The 16,077-nt window shown below is 34.4% G+C and overlaps 2 protein-coding genes across 13 annotated transcripts in view; one reads left to right on the forward strand and one right to left on the reverse strand.

Annotated features, from left to right (window-relative positions):
* Positions 1-16,077, forward strand: part of SLC25A40 (solute carrier family 25 member 40) — a 68,172-nt gene that overhangs the window by 46,322 nt on the left and 5,773 nt on the right. The window contains exons 10-13 of one of the 4 annotated variants that reach the window (XR_003424555.2): positions 266-347; positions 4,521-4,601; positions 4,953-5,124; positions 5,614-5,646. Coding sequence is in view for 1 of the 4 variants with exons in the window: in XM_015085882.3 (XP_014941368.2) it covers positions 266-347; positions 4,521-4,601; positions 4,953-5,068 (279 nt within the window). In the remaining 3 variants the exon portion in view is untranslated. Of the gene's footprint in view, positions 1-265; positions 348-4,520; positions 4,602-4,952; positions 6,495-16,077 lie in introns of those variants that run through there. The other 3 variants (XR_003424554.2, XR_003424553.2, XM_015085882.3) reach the window with 3 other exon arrangements.
* The window catches only part of RUNDC3B (RUN domain containing 3B), a 149,480-nt gene continuing 138,563 nt past the window's right edge, over positions 5,161-16,077 (reverse strand). For 6 of the 9 annotated variants that reach the window (XM_027071811.2, XM_027071809.2, XM_027071812.2 and 3 more), the window contains one exon: positions 8,818-11,194. In XM_027071811.2, the coding sequence (XP_026927612.1) occupies positions 11,049-11,194 (146 nt within the window). In that variant the 3' untranslated portion in view covers positions 8,818-11,048. Of the gene's footprint in view, positions 5,298-7,379; positions 7,981-8,817; positions 11,195-16,077 lie in introns of those variants that run through there. The other 3 variants (XR_008296876.1, XR_008296875.1, XM_053218507.1) reach the window with 2 other exon arrangements.

A 16,077-nucleotide genomic window follows, 5' to 3' on the forward strand; every position in this document is an offset into this window, starting at 1 on the left:
TGACTCTATCACTAGTAGTTGTGTGACCTCAGGAAAGTAGCAGAGCTTTTTTGAGACTATTTACTTTTGAATTTGGGGAGAAATATATAGGACACGTTATTTTTTCTTTAATAACAACTTCTCTTTGAATAGATAATGTTTCATTTTAAGTTTCAGTTTAGTTATGATTTCCATTATTATCCTGAAGTAATTTCCTATTTAGAATAATGTAAAAACATTTAGAAAAAATTTAAAGGTAAATTTAATCAATTTTACTTTTTGACAGATTGCAGCTATTGCAACTTTGCCGTTTGATGTGGTAAAAACACAAAAGCAGACACAACTTTGGATAGATGAATGTCATAAAAGTAAGTTTTATTAATTTAAAACATTTTCAGGATGCCATGATTGTTTTTGTTTTTGTTTTTCTTTCCAGGTAGAAGAAAAATAAGGAAACAAGATTTTTTTCCTTTGCTGCCTTAACTGAAACTATAATATACTGTTAGAATGAAATGCCCAGAAAAAATACTCTCAATCCCCTCCAAAATTTAAGAAATTTAAAAATCTCTTTTGCCTGCCATCAATTAAGTCTCATACCTGCTATATAGAAGATTACATACTAGGCGCGCCTGGGTGGCTCAGTCGGTTGGGCGTCCGACTTCAGCTCAGGTCACGATCTCATGGTCCGTGAGTTCAAGCCCGACGTTGGGCTCTGGGCTGATGGCTCAGAGCCTGGAGCCTGTTTCCGATTCTGTGTCTCCCTCTCTCTCTGCCCCTCCCCGTTCATGCTCTGTCTCTCTCTGTCTCAAAAGTAAAAATAAACGTTAAAAAAAAATTAAAAAAAAAAAAAGATTGCATACTATATAACTTTTTTTTTTTTTAAGAGTTTGAAAGAGAGAGGAAGAATGGGAGCAGGGAAGGGGCAGAGAGAGAAGGAGAGAGGATCCCAAGCAGGCTCCACACTAGCAGAGCCTGAGACAGGACTTGCTCTCACAGACTGTGTGGGGGCTCCATCTCATAAACCATAAGATCATGGCCAGAACTGAAATCAAGAGTCAGACTCTTAACCAGCTGAGCCACCCAGGCGCCCCTATAATTATCCTTTCAAATAAATCTAGACAAATTAGGGTGAAGGGTAGGAAATTACTAGGAACCCATCGTCTCTTGTTTGTTTCATTAGTATACATATTTCTTTTTTTTTTTTCTGTTTATTTTTTAGCTTCTTTGGATAGGTTTTTTCTTCATATTATCCAATTTTTCCTTCTTTATATAACCTGTAATTTCTTCTAGAACAAAAGTGTACTCTTAGTTGCTTCCACCAGATCTGTCATTATTATTATCTATGGAAAATGTGGCAAACCCACTGGAAATTACCCCTTACAAAATTATGTCATGTAAACCTTCTGACTGATAAGTCTCTTATAATAATGTAAATAGTTTTGACCCACCAGAAGATTTTGCATACAAAGTAAAATAGGTATTATAATATGTTGAAAAAAACATTGCTTACCGAACCCTGAAACTGAATCCGATGACAACTTTGTCCTTGACTTTCCATAGTCCTAGTTCCCACTAATAATAGGAGCTAACTAAAACCCGAGAAGTAATCAAAGTTGATTATCAGGGTTCTTCCAGTTCCCTGTTTTAGGTGGGAGCCTTTTAGCTGCCTATGCCCTATCTGTTCTCCCTTGGTAGTTTGAAATTAACTGTTTCATTCTTCTTTCCAACTAATCATAATTCCTCTTTCCTCAATTGCATTAAGTATTTACTATAGTGGGAATATTTCTTTATTGTGATTCATGACTATGGCCATGAGGGCACAGACATGGTGACAGGGAGAAGATGGGAATCTCTACAGGTAAATTCTGAGGCTAAGGTTTGAGAGTCACTTCTCTGGGTAAATACTCTTTGGAGTCAGCTGGGGTGCTCTTTTACTACATCTGAAGCTGGCCACCACCCCCAGTGGACTCTCATATAATAGTTCTAATCTGGGGCCCTAGCTTGTGTATTTTGAAAATGTTCCCTAGATGATAATGATTATACATCCTCGTTGAGACTGGCATCAGGGAGGCATCTTCTTTCACTAGATTCAGCTCTTACCGATGATAGCTGTTTTTTTCCTTATGTTTCTCCAGTAAACCCCAAAGGAGAAATCTAGAATAAGCCTTGGGTCTTAATTTTAGATGATTATTTTTGGTCACTTTTACCTGTTCCTCTGCTTCAGCTATGAACCAGTTATATTTACTTCTACTGAAAACTACACTTCTGATTTGAGTGATAAATAGCCCATATTTTTTTCATTTTTATATATTATTTATCCCTACCAAATGTTCCAGTTGTAGTGGCTCCTCCACTCTGGTATATACAGACAAATGAAGCAGTGTCCAACAGCTCATAATCTAATGGAAAAGAAGCACTTTAGGATGTAGTCCTATCATTTATGTAGTCCTGAGTCCATCATTTATATTTAATTAAAAATTTTAATCTCAGGTTTCAGGCACCTGGGTGCGGTTAAGCACCTGACTCTTGATTTCAGCTCAGGTCATGATCTCAAGGTTCATGAGTTCAAGCCCCACATCAGGCTTTGTGCTGCAGTATGGAGCCTGCTTGGGATTCTCTCTCTCTCCTTCTCTGCCCCTCCTCCACGTTTGCTCACTTGTTCTCTCAATAAATAAATAAACTTAAAAAAATTTAATCTCAGGTTTCCACTTCATAAACCTGGCTCACATCCCCATTGGGTTGTTGGGGAGGATACGGAGCAATGGTAATGCGAATGCTGGGCAGGTGAGAGTATGAGTTTGGAAAATAATCTGGCAATGCCAAGAAGGCTCTCTGAACAAGAAGTTCCACCTAAGATATGTGCCCTAGAGAAATGTCTGCACATGTACAGGGATACTCACTGAAAGAATTATAATCCCCAAAAGTTAGAAAGCACTGAAATAGCCCCTAGCAAAGAAATGGGTAAATTGTGATCATTCATATAATGCAATACCATACAGCAATGAAAATGAATAAAATATAGCTATGCTTGTCAACATAGATAATCCTAAAAGCACATTACAAATGTACAATGTCATATAGCATTTATATAAAGTTTAAGAGCATAAAAAGCAAGAGTATGTATTATTTATGGATATGTTCACATGTAGTAAAGGTTTAAACACATGCATGAGAAAGATAAAGGAAAAAGGAGAGAGAGTGGTTACATCTAAGGAGAGCAATAGTATTGAGAAGGAATATATTGAGGACTTCAATTGTAGCTAAAAGATACAGGTGTTAGGATTTGAAAAATGTGGATGGTCAGTAAATGAGTATTTTATTGTTGTCTATGCTTGAAATACATAGTAACCAACGGTGTTCCCTTACAATATTCCTATAGGAATAGCTCTTCAGTGTTGGAACTTAGGCAGGAGATATTGTGGAGATCGCTTTGGAGCTCTACTGAGACTTAATCTTCAGTTAATAACTCTTTCTGTCTGTTCTCTTTTGCATTTATTGCACCTTAGTCTTTAAACAGGGACTGGTATGGGGCTTGAATTCTACAAGATCAGAAAATACCTGGCTATTCGGTTTCCTTTCTTACACCAGTTGTTTCCAAAATTTAAATGGAATAATTCAAATATGCAGAAGTTGCCGACTCATAGTATAAAGTTTTTGTCATTGACTTTCTTTAGAAAGTTAAATTTCATTCATAAATACTTTGTTCTTGGTTTAAAAAATGTCCTTTTATTGGGTTGCTATAATTATTATATTTATACTATTTATATTGATCATATAGCTTCTTAAATAACAAGGCCTCATTTATCTTCATAGAGAATCTGATATTTATATAAATGAGATTTGAGATAATGAGTCCCCCATTCCATTAAGTGGCAAAATTCTAAAAAGCCATTTCTGAAAGCTCTCTTTCTCCACCCTTTCCCTTTTTCCCCTGGCCATGCTTAATACTATATACTTTAATCTTTCTTAATGACTCACTCATCCATGTTCACATTGGTGATTGTGGAGTCTAATAGCAGCTCCCAGCAGCTAATGAGGATAATAGAGGAGTGTTTGCCCCTCATCCAACTGGTGTCAAACCAAGACCTTGACAACTTCCGTGTGCAGCTATCACAGTGTTTGCATAGTAGTGTGTCTGCTTCATAGCAGCCTCTTTCTTGTTTTACTTACTGTGTCTAGTAGTCTTTGGGTTAAGCCAGCTGCTTAGAATCGTTGTGTAAAATAAAGGTAAGTAAACTTTGCGCATGAATAGCTCATTTATAGCTTTATGTTTGAACCTCAGTGACAAATTATACACTATAATTATACACTATATTATACACTATACACCTTTAACCTTCAACATTTTTCTATTTTTTCTTTTTAATGAATCCGACTATTAAATATAAGACTTTGGGTAAGTTTTGGGTAGATAGATCTTTTCTTAGTATAATGAAATTATACACCCCACATTCCCAAAGACCATAAATACTTGATGTATGTCATATGTATTAGAAATAATTAAGTGGTAATTTATAATGTATCATTTCTTTAACATTTAGTTTCTATGCCTTTGCATATGTCAACGTGGACTATCATGAAGAACATTGTTGCTAAGAATGGGTTTGCAGGATTATTTACAGGTAAAAATACTTATTTTACCAAATTGTTGAATAAAATGATTATTTTTCAGTCTGTCCTTTTCCTAAATTAGCAGAAAATTATTGAAAATATTACACATTTATGACTTCTCCCTAAACATCTTTAAGTTAAAAAAAATCTGAATAGATTTAATAAGATGAAACTTCTGTATAAAGTAAAGCGGAATTAAAGTGAGGAGCTTGGGAGTAATTTGGCTTGTTCTTTGATACCAGTTGATGGCACAGTGTTTGATACATCACTTCATTTGATCATTATCAGAATGAAATCAAATAAATTACATTTTTTAAACATAAGGTAAAATTTGTTCTGATTTTTTTCTATTCTCTTTTCAGGCCTCATTCCCCGTTTAATTAAAATTGCTCCTGCTTGTGCCATTATGATCAGTACCTATGAATCTGGGAAGGCTTTTTTCCAGATGCAAAATGCCAGAAGACAACAATACCAGTGATGCTGTTTCAACTTGAAGTAACAACCAAAGCCAAATAATAAGTTGGAGATTCTTAGGCAAGAACTCTCACCATTATCTCAAAATGATTTATTTTCTGTTTTATAACTTAAATGAGTACTAGTTTCTGCTTTGCCTCTAAATCATAATCCTAAGTTAAAAATAAATTCTGTTACCCTAATTTTTGAGATACTGAAAAAGATATTCCAGAAATCACATCCATTAAATGTCCCTGTAAAGAAAAGAAAAATTATTCCTAAGTACTGAAAGCAATAATCTGAGAGTTTGATAATTGAGAATGTGTAGGATGTATCAGAACATTTTGAATTGTGTTCTTAATGATGTGGAGAGTCTAGAAGAAAAATGCCCAAGTCTTTTATACATACCTAAATCATGCATGTAGATATTTAAGTATTTCAGCAAAGTATATAATAGATGGCAGTCTTTAAGTAACATTATTTGCATTTAGCAAATAATACCTATTACTTTCTTTAATTCAAATGCATTAGATTTTTTTTTTTTTTTTTACTTCCTGTTGCTGTTTTAAGGCTTCACCAGTGTTAGGATTTCTTCACTCAAAGGTATGGCTATTTTATCTTTATGAATCAAAATATAACTGTTTATGTGATATAGGTGATATTTTTTATGATTAAAGACTATTATTCACTGTTTCTGCAAAAGAGGAGTCGTCTTTCTGATGGTGTTAAATGTTTGGCACAGTAGCTCTTGGCTGAGCAGAAAACCACATTAGATTTACATTAGTAAAATTTCTGTTTCAGCCTAGGAAGGGCCTCTGGTTTCAGCCATCTTGTAATTCAGATATCACTGTTTGTGGAGTTCTCTAGGTCACTTGTACTGGCTTCTTCTAACACAATAGAGATTACTAATATAGTATAAGACACAAAATATTTCCAAAATGTCCCTCGATTTTACACATCTTCATGTTAGTATGCTAGATCAAGAGACTAAAGAGGCAGCAGTTTCCTTGAAGAAATAGCTTTCAGTCACTGTAGGCTAACGCCTCAGTAATGTTGCTTATGACTGCAGGAATGAGACAGGGAAGGGTTATGAAGACAGGACAAAAGTGATACCCTTTTTTTGTTTTTGTTTCATTTTCCCAGGATCTGTATCCTATAAGAAAAAGCACTTTATTGCAGTCTACATGTATGCTAGGAAATGTGAAGTATTTTTTGTTCTAAAATAGAGTAATATGTTCAGGTGACAGACCTCTAGTGTTTGTAGAGGAACTAATGTACTTTGTATTATAGAAAAGAGTTTATCTGTTTCACCAGAACAGATCGTGTGTGTATGTAGTCTTTTGTGTTTGCTTTACCCTCTATTGATTTACCTTAAAATTGCAATATCTATAAAATCATAAATATTTATGACTTTGACATTTTCATTAAAATATTTTGATTTCTTAAAAGTATGACTGTGCTTCAAGCTAAATATTTTCATACAAAATCATTATTTTAATGCTATACTTTATATAAGAAAGTTTTATCTTGAACACTGATGTTTAACAGTATTAAGTTTATTTTATTTTATTTTTTTAACAGTATTAAATTTACCTTGGTTCTGTTATGCTTCTTTTTGGTAACTGATCAGTAGAAAACAAAAATTTTAATTTGTAACTTTTAAGAAGCAGTCTGATATTTCACCTTAATAGTAATACCAACAGGGATACTGCCACCATCCCCAGTACTGTATGACTGCATATATGGAAAATTCTTATCATTCAGGATTAAAATAAATAAATCTAATTCCTTCGAAGCTTTTCTAATACATACTACATGCAGCGTATCTGGATGAAAAGAAGAGTGAAATGAAGCTTTTTCTGTACTTAGGTGGTAGAGGTAGAGAAGCATTAATGTTTTATTTAAATAAATAGCAGCTAAAAAGTGCTTGGCTAGAAATTATATTCTATGTAATGTTTCTGAAAGCAGTTTCCTTCTATTTATGTTAAGTTTTCTAACACATACATTTGATTTATGTGTAAGTTTTTTAATAAATCCATGTATTACATACTTGCTACCTTCCATATAATACACATTTGACTTATTAAAAAAGCAGAGATGAAATTAAAATAAATTTTTCTTTTATTTCTAAGAAAACTATTCACTATACATATTTAACCACATGACTTTTTTATGCATTTTTTGATACTTTTTTTTAATATATGAAATTTATTGTCAAATTGGTTTCCATACAACACCCAGTGCTCATCCCAAAAGATGCCCTCTTCAATGGCCATCACCTCCCCTCCCCTCCCTCCCACCCCCCATCAACCCTGTTTGTTCTCAGTTTTTAAGAGTCTCTTATGCTTTGTCTCTCTCCCACTCTTTTTTTTTCCTTCCCCTCCCCCATGGGTTTCTGTTAAGTTTCTCAGGATCCACAGAGTGAAAACATATGGTATCACATATGACTTTTTTAAATTCTTCCCTCTTTCTGGAGTACGAGTTCCAAGGATGTAGGAAAGTTTTGAATTTTTTGAATCAGTTTTGAATTTTTTCTCCAAAATGAACTTTTTAAATAAATTTTAACATTCAACATTTACTCAGATCTTTTATGTGGTAGGCAGTATAAAGAGCACTTGAGATAAGAAAATACTTCAGATACTGTCACCAGCTACAAGGAGACGGCAGAGGTGTTTGACAGGTTTGCAAAGGAAGACATGGAACAGCTGAGGGATTGTCCACTCAGCCTGGGAGCAGAGAGGCAGGGTGTCAGGGACATACTTCTATGATTAGGACAGGTGATCCAGTTAAACATACCTGGAAGTGGGAGGCATTGAGCCCCAAATGTGGAAAAACAAGAAGACAACGGGAAACCAAAGAAGCATGTTTTGGCATAGCTCTAGTAATTATGGAGTTGAGTTGGTTGGTTGGTTTTCCAAGACCAGCTTTTTTTTTTAACTGAAAAGAAAATAGGGTAGCATAGTTTAGCACAACACAGCACAGCAAACACTAGAATGTGTCACATGTAGTAAGGCTGTCTTATGTAGTGAAACTTTGGTTTTATTTGGGTTTTAGAGAAATAATGGGGACTTATAATAAGAACTAGTTTGGACTAAAATACACTTTTGAAAGAGACCATAAGGTCATTGATACAATTTTATATCCCCTCATCAGTTAAAAAGAACAAAATCTAAAGTGAAATAGGGGCTGCTTTCCTTCAGAAGATTAAAAGATATTTAAGAGCCCTGATGTTCAAAGGAGTCCTGTGACATTTCAGAGGTGATTCAGTGTATTTATCAAAACTGGAGATTTGACTAGGAACTTCTTTTACAGAGAATTTCCTTAAGTTGTAAATTTGAGACACATTTTTAACCAATTGAAAACAATTATGTAAATCTAATAAAGATGACTTAAATAAAAATTTAGTTTACATAATATCTTTTAATGCTGACATCCTCTTGATGCTATCATAGGTTCTGAGAAGATGGTGATGTTTCCATTTTATAGGTGAGAAAACAAATATGGCTGATGTATAATTATATTAGCAACTGCCCAAATCACTATGGTATTGTACCACTTCAATAGATATTGTGTATTCTGAACCATATCATGTTATTTTTTTTAATAAAAGGTATTTAATTTTATATGAGTTAAAATAAAGATTTCTCTAAAACTTTTGTCCTATTAGTATTTTAGGTGTTGAATAATATACATTTACCATATTTGCTAAAACACAAGGCTCAGTGTACAACTTGAATCAAGTAACTTCAAGGAAAAAATATAACCACTAATGCATAGTACAAAACGTTTAATATACATGCAACAAGTATAGTACATCAAGGCAACAAAATACACATGGAAATATCAGCATACAATTCAGCATTCTATTTTGGATAGGGTGTGTAAACAATAAACACTACCACCTAAAATTAAAGATTGAGACATACATTGTTTCCTCATGCAGACATTACATATATAACAAGTGTGAAATGAACTGTACAGAAACCTGAATTCACATCAGCAGATGAATTTTGTACCAAGAGCTCCAAGAAAGGAGGAAAAGTCATGATCCTCAGATGTCATGTTTAAATCTGCATTTAGCAGCATGTGAAGATGCACAGGTTACTGAATGCATTAGACAAATCTGGAAAATTACCAATTATGGAATCTTGAATTTCCTTTCTGTATTATAAAAATGTATGGAAAAAATTTAACAATAATTGTTTTAAATCACTGAGGAATAATAAATGTCAGTTCAGAGTGGACTGTGAATGATAAAACATTTTACACATTCTGATCGTTTTTTAGGAAAGCAGCAATAGTGCTTAAGAAGCCAGCTTCAAATTTTTCAAGTTCCCCAACTTAGCCGTTTCTTACTCTCTTCTCCCAGTGTTGCCACTGTCCTCATTTTATATCTTCCTTCCAGCCCCATGCTCATTAAAAATTGCTTTGGATACCTCACTCATAATAAGGTATACATAATTAAGAGCAGGTAAAAGGTACCAATTTTCAAGAATATTTGCATTTTTACAAGTACTAAAGCCTTAAGCTAAAGGAATAAAGCTCTGAATATGTTCTGGTACATCTAGGATAACTTATTTTAACAGCTTCCAGGCCTCCTCTGTCCCTGAAATAACATTGCTTAAAGTGTCTTACATAGAAGACTAGCCTTCTTATTATTTATCCTAAATTCCAAATTATGAGAATAAAGCTCTAAGTATTGCAGAGAACCACCACACTCCTCCTACACATTTCTAATGCAAAGAACGATGTAGTAAATTCAGCGCTCTTCTTGCCTCCTCTGAATAAAAGAAATCGCTGTAGGAGGAACATTCTTCCTGTTATGTCCAAGCTCCTAAGTTTGAATGTAATGTTTTCTTAATAAACAAAAATAGCATACAAATTCCCCATTAAGTATTGTGTCCTCTTCATGTAAACAATATAGAAAACTTCTTTGGCACAACTGATCGTGTTTTCCTCATATTACTTACTATAGAAAATATACTTCATACATTTTTTTTTCTTTCAGTATGGTGGGATTTTTATGGATGAAATATATAGTTGCAAAAACTGCAAAAAGTTTATAGCACATAACTTTTCAAAAAAGAAAACTAACTTTAGTAGAAGTGTAGGGATTTTTAACGTTAACATGGCATGGTTCATTGTTGCACACAAGGGACAACAAAACAACCCTATTATGTCAGATTATTTAGTGTGGTGATTACTAATCCTTACTTCAAAGATCTCAAATCCTTAAATCAACCTGGAGTTTTTTTCAAGAAGTATTGTACATTTTTAAATGTTTTCTAACTATTGAGGAATACTTGATATTTTTATGTAACCTCTTAAGAAAATCTTGGGGAAAATAAAGATAAGAAATTTATCCACTTTACCGAAATGCTGTAAAATACTTCCCATATGACCCTCATAAATTTAGTGATGGCCTAAAGGCACATTCCTACAAAATTTATAAAATGTTAATGGAATTTTGATACCAAAACTGAATAAGCCACTATGAAACCAGCTGAGAATTTCCTCCTCATATTAAAAACAAGGCATTTAAACATCAGAATATAGGAAGAAATTAATGAAAAAATGAAATTAACATGTCATTTTTAGAAAATCATTGAATAAGAGAGTAAAAGAAAAAACATGTCTCTAGAATAAAACCTTCAACTCAGCCTGGCAATGATGATGCATTTAAATACATGAAAATCAGCTAAATAATAAATATACATCACCGTTTACAATGGGTTATTAATTTAAAGGATATTTGAAAGTTTTTTAAGCCTATTCATATTTAAACTTCCTCAGTGACAAATTTAAGAATCTTAAAATGAAAATGGCAGGATCATTTTTTTTCACTCAGAAGGGCACATGGAATAGACTGAATTCTCTAAAAGAAGCAAAAGGATTCCATACATGTGCCAGAACAATATAAAATTCCAAAGGTTTTCCCCAGCAGTCAAACTTATGTAAATAGAACATTTGCAACATAAAAACTTCTGGCTTTTACATAAAATTTTTCAGGATGGAGTTAGGCCTGGACTTGTCATCTCTGTTGTGGGACTTGCAAGGTAGTCATTAGATTTGAGACTTGTTAGTGATTTGTAACTTGCCACTGATGTTAGAGACCCACAGAGACCGAGTAATGAGGGAGTATCTTCTTTACCTGAAAGTTAAGATAAAATTACAGATATTTAATTGCCATTGAAGAATGGTACCAAAAGATCTTACAAAGCTTAAAACTTACATACTTCACAAAATAATGCAAACATAGATATCTAATTATGTATTTCTATAGTTTCAGTGTCACCCTTAAAAAAACATTACCAGAGAATTATTTGTGCTCCTCATAAAAGTTCTAGAAATGGAAGTCTGAGATGCCTTGTTTTGAGATTAAAATCAAAAGTTTACCTTTTTTCCAGAATATGTTCATGTTCAGTCGGTAAAGGATAATAAACTAAAGTAACAGTGTCAGTGCCCAGGCCACAGAAATACAAGGAAATCCCCATGCAGGTAAAGTACTGCTGTAGAAGCAAAACTGGTACAGTTCAGTAGGAGGGCTCAACTGGGACAGCATTAACTCACTTAGTGAATATAAACATTTTTCAGCATCTGCTTTGCATCAGGAACTTTAGTATGTGCTAGACTTCAGTAGGCGTATGAAGGAAGACTGGTAGATCTTTTGCACAGCTGGGGAATACAAGTGCTTCCCAGAGCAGAGTTTCAAGTACCAGCTAGAAGTAGCTGGTTTGAGACTGAAAGGCTAAGCTTTGAAAATCAGGTCTCCCACGTAGATAAAAAGCTTACGTCTTACTTACACAGTTATACAAGTATAAACCAAACCAGACAGCAGGTGTTTCTGAATACTATATACTGTTTCAAATGGCCCCTGTGAAGTGTTCCCACAGGGTTCTGTACTCTAACCCACCTAGTTGTACTATATGGTACAATATGTGGGGCCTATGTACATAGTACTATATACTATGATACGTATGATAATTGTGGGGCTCTTTTTCTAAACTGTACACTGAGAAAGGACATGGAATTTGTGGTTTATTATTATAGTCCCAGTGCCTAGCACACAGGAGATGGTCATTAAATAATTATATAATTAACGAATCATGACTGTAGGAACTGTACTGGGACCCAAGAGCGTTCCTAGTCCCTTTTGGCTGTATGGCCTTAGGAAAAGCATCTTCTCGGAGCCTATGTGCTTAATAAAATGAGAACAGATACTAAATATGACGAGTTATGTTAACTGCATAGTTCTGCTGACAAGTAAAATACAGGAAAATATAAAAGCGTTAGAAAAAGTTATGAAAAAGACTGTTAAATTCAAATTTAAAATGTTTATGGCGTTATTTCACGACCAAAAGATTTAGGTGTTTCAAGCACCCTTTTCACGTTTAAGCTTAGAGACCCATTTCGGGTCAACATTCTGGAGTTCCTGTTAAATGCTCCTGGGACTTAACTGCTTTGGATAGTCTCTCTAAATTTCTACTTTAACTGTACAACTCAGTGGCATTAATTTTATCTATAGTATTGCGCAACCATCACCACTATTTCCAAAATATTCATCACTCCAAACAGAAACTCTCTACCCATTTAAGCAGTAACTATCCATTCTCCCCTTACCCCCAATCTCTGGAAACTCTAATCTACTTTCTGTCAATGAATTTGCCTACCATACGTTATTCCTACCAGTAGGATCATACAATATTTGCCCTTTTGTGTCTGGCTTTATTTCACTTACCATGTCTCCTAAGGTTCATCCATGTTGTATGTATCAGAACCCCATTCCTTTTTTACGGCTGCATAATATCCCTTTGTATGTATACACTACTTTTTGTTTACCCATTCATCTGTACAGACACTTAGGTTGTGTCTACCTTTTGATTATTGTAAAGAGTGCAGCTGCAAACACTGGCACACAAGAATCTGTTTGAGTACTGTCTGCAATTCTGTGCAAGTCTATACTTAGGTAACTTTTTTTTTTTAATACAATCATACAGTAATGCAAAAGCTAAACCACCTATATGTCTAACATAGTTACACAATGAGGTACTATACAGCTGTAAAAGAATCAGAAAGATCTCTATGTACTGCTAGGTAGTGATTTCACTGTCAAGTGAAAAAAGCAAACTGCAGAATAGCGTATAGCATGTTACCTTCTATCTAGAAGAGGGGCATGTAAATTATTTGAACTTACTTGTATTTTAAAAAGATAATTCAAAAATAAAAATAGTTAACTATGAAAGCAGAAGTGAACAGAACTGAAATGAACTTTCAGCACAGTAACTGGACTCTAGCATATATTCTCAAGATAAAATAATTAGAAAGAAATCTTACCACATTTTAGTAATAACATAGATACTGTTATTTTGAAATTAATATATAGTAGGATAAAGCAAATAAGTAATTATGTTCATATAAATTAGGAACCAATATATTCACCATAACATGTCAAAATATAAAATCAAGTGCACAGAAACCCTGAATCTTAAATTGTAAAATAAATTTAAAGTATATTTTTCTTTAAAAAAATTTTTCCTAACTCTTCCACAGGCTAGGAACAATGACTATTCTAGTAGCAACAGGGACCCCTAAAGCTAAATTATGGCCTCTAACATTTCCCAGTATAAGGAGGTAAGTCTTCTTAAAGAAATAGCTGATTCTGGGTGTGGGCATGAAATGTAAACGTCTTTTTTCACCACAAAGTGAGGAAGCTATGATAGACTGGGGGAGTGTCGAAAGGACATAGAAGCCATCTTTAAGGGTCACTGTTCAAAAAGGACAGTGACCTGATGAGATGCACTGACAAAGATGTATCATTTATGTTGTTAATGCACATATGTTTAATCTGAATTTGATAATAATGAACATCAGACAAATTAAATCGTGGGACATTTAACAAAACAACTGACTTGGGCTCTTCAATATACAAACGTGTGTGACAGAAAAAGCCAAGTTGGTGGGTGCTCTGCTAGATGAAAGGACACCAAAGAGAATGAAAAGTAAATAATATGTGATCCTTGATCGGATTCTGGACATACCAAAAAAAATAAAGGCTTTTAAATGATATTACTGGACATGCTGAGACAAGAATATTAACAAACTATCAGGTAATAGTGTATTGATGTTAAAGTGCCTAAGGATCATAATGGTATGGCTTTGTAAGAAGACATCCTTATCCCTAAGAGATATATGCTGACATACTTACAGATGAAGTTTATGAAACCTGCAATTCACTTTCAGATGGTTGAGCACAACAGAAAAGGCAGATACAGGAGTAAATGAAGGGAGTATGTGCCCACAAAAACAAGAGCAACATAATACAAGTGTGGCAAAATGGTTACATTGGTGAATCATGGTAAAGCATACAGGGGTGTTCATTCTTCTGTTCTTTCAACTTTTCTGTAGATTTGAAATTATAAAAAAAAAAAAAAGTTGGAGTGGGGGAAGAAAACAAAGGTACACAAAGTCCTCAGTTGTGCCCCAACAAACAAATCATACAGCAGAGCTGAGTGGGGCATATCCAGGAGAGCACAGTGGGGGGTGGGGAGCCACCTATGAAAGCCAGCCTTTGCAGACACACGGCCAGCCTCTGAAAATACTGATGCTGGGGAACATGCAGGGCAGTCTGTTACCCTCAAGAAAGCCAAGAGACTTCACTGTAAGCCTTCATTTAAAAATAAAAGTAGAAAAAAAATGCACAAGATTCCAAAAATGGTTATGTTGTGACTGCAGCCATGCAACTATAAAAGGAAATAAAATATAAAAAGGAAATGAGCAAAAAAGGGCACCTGGATGGCTCAGTCAGTTAAGCATCTGACTCTTGATTTCGGCTCAGGTCATGATCATGGGATTCATGAGTTCAAGCCCTCCACACTGACAATGCAGAGTCTGCTTGGGATTCTCTCTCCCCTCCTCTCTCTCTGCCCCTCCCCCCACTGTGTGTGTGTGTGTGTGTGTGTGTGTGTGTGTGTGTGTGTGCACATGCATGCGCTCTAACTTTAAAAAAAGGAAATAAGCAAAAGGAAGCGTTAAGATACAGAATTATAACTGATTATTCCAAAATATTCTTGAATATTGTGATGTCAACAGTAACTTATGCATACACATATACGTATAAAATTACTATATGAATTAAAAAATAAATATGTTAAACTATGTGTTGATATTTTAACAATTTTTTGATATGGGAGGAAATAACTAGTCAAGGTTAACAAAACTTTCTAGCTCAGACAAATGGAAAAGTAGTAGTTCCTAGCAGAAACAAGTTAGTCATAAGAAGCAGCAAATAGATTTTCATTTTATAGCAAGAAAGATCCCTTTTGTTTTAAACTTACGGATAAAGAGTCTGGACTCTACAAGTCTTCAGATGGTACTGCTACAAATATTACTAAGTTAGAAGTCATTCAGCACAATGCCAGATATTGTGATACAAATAAAAGGAACCACTTCTTGCCTGTAGGGAGCTTAATGCAAGGTAGAAACAGACACACAGAAAATAATAATAAAATGCAGGAAGTACAGTGAGAAACATAAGGTAAAGGTGAGATCACCAACTCTATAAGGAAGTCTGAGTGGGGACGGAGGGGCCAATGGGGAAATGAAGAGGCAGTAAACTATATCCTAATTTTAAGGAATGCCTACACAGATTCCTTAGCCACTATCATAAACACATAAACATAGGGAAAATGTTATGTTAACCTGTTATATAAGGAACATGTTACCTTTTTGTGATCAAAGGTCAAGAAAAGGGGTGGTCAGAATTTTGTGCGATAAAATTTCAAACTGGAACCACTGCCTGTAGTAGTTGGAGCTGGCAAAGAGGGAGTTGTGACACAGTTGTTTTTGCATGCACATGGATTAACGGTGGCCATGGGTGCTCATAGCAATCTCTAACAGACTTACTTTTATGAAGGCCAAAAAAACCTTCAAAAACTTACAATTTCCCTTTCAAATTAGTAGTTGTTTGTTGATAGAAGAGTATGAAAACAGACAGTAGGATGTAAATTTCCTATTACTGAAGCAAATCTTCATTAA

This window comes from Acinonyx jubatus, chromosome A2 (genome assembly GCF_027475565.1).
Source record: "Acinonyx jubatus isolate Ajub_Pintada_27869175 chromosome A2, VMU_Ajub_asm_v1.0, whole genome shotgun sequence".
Classification (NCBI taxonomy): Eukaryota; Metazoa; Chordata; class Mammalia; order Carnivora; family Felidae; genus Acinonyx; species Acinonyx jubatus.